The sequence below is a fragment of the Astatotilapia calliptera genome, chromosome 16 (genome assembly GCF_900246225.1).
Source record: "Astatotilapia calliptera chromosome 16, fAstCal1.2, whole genome shotgun sequence".
In the NCBI taxonomy this organism is placed as follows: Eukaryota; Metazoa; Chordata; class Actinopteri; order Cichliformes; family Cichlidae; genus Astatotilapia; species Astatotilapia calliptera.
Genome location: NC_039317.1, coordinates 35,002,932 through 35,007,931, shown reverse-complemented (window position 1 = coordinate 35,007,931; position 5,000 = coordinate 35,002,932). Strand labels below are relative to the sequence as shown.

Genomic DNA, 5,000 nt, shown 5'->3' with positions numbered 1-5,000 from the left:
CAGCGCTCGCCCCTCACAGCAAACACTGACTTCTGGTTTACCTGTGGAGGTACGGGGTTCGGTGGGCAAACACCTGATTTTAATTTGAGTGATATCGTGTCCGCCTCCACATGCTCGCGTCGTACCATCTCAGAGTCACAAGGACAGGAACTGAGACCACCATGACTGGATCTGGACACTTTTCATTTGAACCATTTTGAACTGTGTTGAGGTTTTAGAGCCAGGTGTGAAGAGAGGGCAGAGCACTGAGTTATTAGCTGATGCTAGCTAGTTTCTTCAGATGATGTCATTAAAGTACTCCAACAGCACAAACACAGTCCAGAGACCCACATCAGGGCAGTTAGCTGAGGTGTAGCCTAGCAGACAGCGAGCAGCTACAGCGTCACCATCAATCAAACAGGCCGCGCCCCTAAAAATTTAATAATTTACTCTTTGAATGAAACATCCTCCCCACTTGTTGTGTTAGGAAGGTGAAACTAGAGACTAGAACACTTTGTCTATGGAGACTGACTCCCTGCTGCCCCTGCTGGGTGTCAGAGGAACTACAGGATTTTCACTGGAAACGACTGGCCAGAACCATGAGACTGAGCAATAATGATGGAGGTGAATATAATCTCTAATAATCTCTGTTTATTTTGATCATACCTGTGTACTTTTGGCATTGAATGCAGTACTTTTGTGTGTGTGTGTGTGTGTGTGTGTGTGTGTGTGTGTGTGTGTGTGTGCAGCCTCAGGTCTGATGGCACCTGATTTCAGGGAGTGGGTCAGACAGGCAAGGGGCGGAGCCCTGGCTCACCTGGGAAATTCCTGTGCTGTGAAGAGCTGAGGGCGAGCCGCAGACTTGAGATCAGTCACTTCTTCTTCTCTTCCTCCTCCTCCTCTCAGGCAGCACGTGTGCAGGAACCTCACATCATATGAAACATGGACCGAACTCTGCAGCTGATCGTTCATATTTACAGTTTCAGTGTAGGAAGGAATAATCAAACTTTATTAGTACAACACCTGACTGACAAGCCCAAACCCAGACTGCTGCACAGCACGAGACACACAAAATAATAAGAATTCAATATGACATCATTTTTAGAGCCGCACCAAATTCATGGAGAGCTCAGATTATTATTTGCTGCTCTGTTAGTTTCAGCTCGTCACAGACGATACATGAGACAACAGAAACACCCTTTAACCTTACATCATTTGTCCACCAGAGAGCGCTCTGCATCTTCCATGTTTATGTTTGAAACGTCACAAACAGCAAACAGCTGATCCGACCTGGGCAGAGGGTAAAAACGAGGAACGAGAAGGACGAAAAGAGTGACAAATATCGGCCGAAATGTCTGAATATTGGCTTTTAAATCACTGAATATCAGTATCGCTGTTAAAAATCTGATATCGGTCGGGCTTATCAGTTTAACACAGACTGACTGTATATAAAAGATGGACTAGCACAGCGTGCGGTCACCCATTGGCTGGTCTGATCAGCGTCATGGTCGCCGACAGGAAGTGATCATATCTGATCACCGAGGCAGCGAAATGTGTCAGCTGCTCTGACCAGTAATACGTGAACTAACCTGCAGCAGCAACGTGCAGAAACCTCAGGTGGACTCTGTCCAGCTTTGTCTGTCAGGTTTGTCTTCAGGTGAGTTCAAGTGTGTCACAGGTAAAGAGGAGGCAGCCGCCCCTCCCTCCCTCTCGCTCCTCAGCCCCTCCCAGTCTTTTTTATTTAAATGTGGGGCGAGCGAGGCCAGCTCACGTGCAGGTAAATTCTCTCTCTCCTCAGTCATACTCACCTGAAGCTGAAAATCATCTCCAGTCGCTGCACAGACAGCAGCCTCAGAGGAAGGAAAGGAGAAACTGTGGAGGACTTAAAGAAGAGGAAACGTGGTGAGGGAGGAGGAGACGACAGGTGGAGGTCTGCACCTGAAGGTGGAGACACGCTGAAGATCATCAGGTTCATCTCAGACACTGAGAACACTTTTAAAGGTGGACTGATGATGAGCCTGGTTGTGTTTTTGGTTTCTCTGAAGAACAGATAAATGTCCACCAAAGACGAAGAGGACGGTTTAAGGACGGCCGACAGGTAGAGCAGAGACTGTACGTCTGTGAGGTCACAGCACGCCAGACCTCCCCACTCTGAGCTCCTCTCACCGCCTCTTCTTACCTGTGCTCAAGTCAGAGGTCTCCTCGCATGTCCTGAAACCTCATCACAGACTAGGACTGGAGCTGGACCTCAGGAGGCTGGTTAAACCTCTGACCTCTGACCCAGGTTTGCTCAGATATGACGTCACTGTGCATCAAAGCTTTTGCATCTTTGTTTTCCTCTCACAGATTCTCATGTGATTCAAATGTGGGCCAGACGCTCATGTTAGCAGGTTAGTGTTCAGGAGACGAGCTTCGTTACACGACGGGGAGAAACGAAACGAGTTCACATGATTTTATCTTTAGCAGCTGTTCTTATCTTTGGCTCATCGTTTAATCGTTTTGTGATCAATGTGACCGTGTGAAGTGTTGATAGTGCAGTCTGATGGTAAAATTACACAGTGTGATATTTCTCAGCCACAGGTTTGCACGTTACTCGAGTTTTGTATGTTCAGCATCATTTATTAAACCAGTTTAAACCAGTCTGTAGTGCTGTGAAAATCCCACCTGGTGCAGGTGTAACATGGAGAGTCCCACCAAGGGTCCTTCTGCCGTAACCACAGAAATGATTTTAAACAGGCAGTTAACTAAAAGTTAACTGAAAATGACAGATAAGAAACAAAGTGAAATGTAATGTAATGTGAAAGTACGGCTGACAGTCAAAAACTGCTGAACCATTAAGGCCACAAATTAAATGTTTCACTATGTCTACCACAGCAAATATGGCTGGCAGTTAAAATGACTGTTAGATATACAGCTGCAATACCTCAAATATGAATAAAGAGAATAAATTATTAGCTAAAAATAAAGCTAGCAGTTTTATTTCAGGACGATCAGCTTTAAACTGAAAGCTGAGCTGTAGTTACAGATAAAGAGACAGTTTGCTGGTTTGAAGCCAGGTTATGTGAACACAAATGAACTTGGTGGCGTTCATGAAGAATTGGCGAGACGGCCGTCTGGGTTCTCCGGGTGGAAATGTTGGACACGCCGCTGTAAGGAACCAAATCTGAGACGTTTGTCGTGTTGCTCTTTGACCACAGACGCTGAAGAAACACCGCCCAGGAGATCCTCAGGCCAACTGGAGAATGACGTTGAGAGACGCAGGACAGGAAGCGGGTCCGTGAGCGGGAGTCAAACTGTTCACAGCGCACAGGCGTGATGTTTTCGTGTCACTTCCTGCTGCTCACCTGGGTGCTGCTCACCGCCAGAGTCCAGAGCCACAGCTGGAGACCCTGTACAGGTACGAGGAGATACAGAGTGCTGGTTTCAGCTCTAAAGGGACGGTCACATGTTTCAGGAGGTCAGATTCATTTCTGAAGAACAAAACACAAAATCTGCACAAAAATAAGAGAGACTTTTTCTTGTGAGACTGGATAAATAAAGGTTTGAGCTTGTTTTTTATATATTACTACTGACAGACATTGTGCTGAAAGCTTTGTTGTATCCTAACAGGAAGTTTTAATTCATGACTTGCTTGTTCAAGTTGTTCTGTTGTGCTGAAGATCCTGGACAGGCCCCCAAACACATCCAGTCACCAGACTGGTGTGGGGTTAGGAGGGTCGCGTAACGATGGAAAACATGAGGATAACGTTTGTTCCGTTGTCACAGTTTAAACCGACCCCTGGTCCTCTCTATCACGTGTTTCTGGGCATTATTCAGTGGAGCTTCCAGTTGAGGAACTTTCAGGTGTTCCCACCTGTCTTTCTGTTCTGGTTAAAGAGCTGAGTACACAGCTTTACTTCATGTTTCCTTTTGATGACATTACTGTTGATCTTTCTCTTTGCTACAAGCTGATTTATTCCGGCAACTGAAACTGCGTTTGGCTCCTGGGCTTTGTGAGCAGCCTTCCTGAGGTTGAGTATTGTGAACTCTGACCCCTGAGGTGTGTCCTGTCGCTGACTTCACTGATGCCAAATGTCAGAGAAGGCTTTGCAGCTCCGACTCTGACGTCTCGCTGTGTTTCAGACGCTTTCGCTGCTTTGTTCTTCTGTGTTTTCAGTCTTTGAAATGTGAGATCTGTTTCTGTACATGTCGTCCCCTCCCTCCATTCATCCTCCATTCATCCTCCATTCATCCTCCATTCATCTTACATTGATCCTCAAGCGCAACAAAACACACAGACGGCCTCAGAGGAGCTTAAAGGGGAATTCCAGCTGAAAACTAACGTTGACCTGATGCTGTCTCTGCTCCCTCAGCCGCTGTCTAACACTGATTTTTAATGTTTTAATGATTTACTCGAGCCTCATCAGAGTCAGAGCAGAAATCTGTGACTGCTCGGCAGGAAGCTGAAAAGCTTGAGCTTTTTTTTAAGATCAGGTCTGAGGTTTCAGACGTAGAAACGTCCGTCTCTGAGGGGATAAAAATAAACTGATCTGAGATCATTTACATGTCATCGCTGATACAGATTAACTGCAGATACACTTATCAGTCAGAGCTGGAGGAAATGAGCTCTGAGCTGATAAACTCGCCTCACTAGCCGCTGCTTTCATGAAAATCAGCTTTCAGGGATCTGAAATTAGCAGCAGGAGATAAACTGTCTAACCTGGATCGCTGCTTATGTGTCCCTGCGGTGATTTAAATCGAGCTACATACAGCTGGTTCAGTGTAACTCTGCGGTGGAAATCGGGCTCCAGTAAACCATGCTTTGTTTTCACTAAAGTTTCGGTGGGGTCAGTGGCGTTAGGGTTACACTCATAGAGTCCAATGATGGTCTGCTTGGTGGCGTTTCACTGCTGGGGCTGCAGGAGAGGTTAGCAGAACAACAGGAAGCAGATTTACGGTTCAGAAAATCTAAATTATTAATAACTTATTTGATTTATTTCACCCCGTCTCTGCTCTCTCCCCCTCAGACCTGCTGCCTCTTG

General features: G+C 46.2%; 1 protein-coding gene across 5 annotated transcripts in view; it reads left to right on the top strand.

Moving 5' to 3' along the window:
• LOC113008430 (thrombospondin-type laminin G domain and EAR repeat-containing protein) overlaps positions 1-5,000 on the top strand; it is a 23,207-nt gene that overhangs the window by 534 nt on the left and 17,673 nt on the right. Inside the window, exons 1-6 of one of the 5 annotated variants that reach the window (XM_026145833.1) lie at positions 1-603; positions 729-1,636; positions 1,778-1,923; positions 2,030-2,263; positions 3,177-3,376; positions 4,986-5,000. The exon at positions 1-603 is cut by the window's left edge and continues 184 nt beyond it; the exon at positions 4,986-5,000 is cut by the window's right edge and continues 50 nt beyond it. In XM_026145833.1, the coding sequence (XP_026001618.1) occupies positions 3,295-3,376; positions 4,986-5,000 (97 nt within the window). In that variant the 5' untranslated portion in view covers positions 1-603; positions 729-1,636; positions 1,778-1,923; positions 2,030-2,263; positions 3,177-3,294. Of the gene's footprint in view, positions 604-728; positions 1,637-1,777; positions 2,264-3,176; positions 3,377-4,985 lie in introns of all 5 variants that reach the window. The other 4 variants (XM_026145831.1, XM_026145832.1, XM_026145829.1 and 1 more) reach the window with 4 other exon arrangements.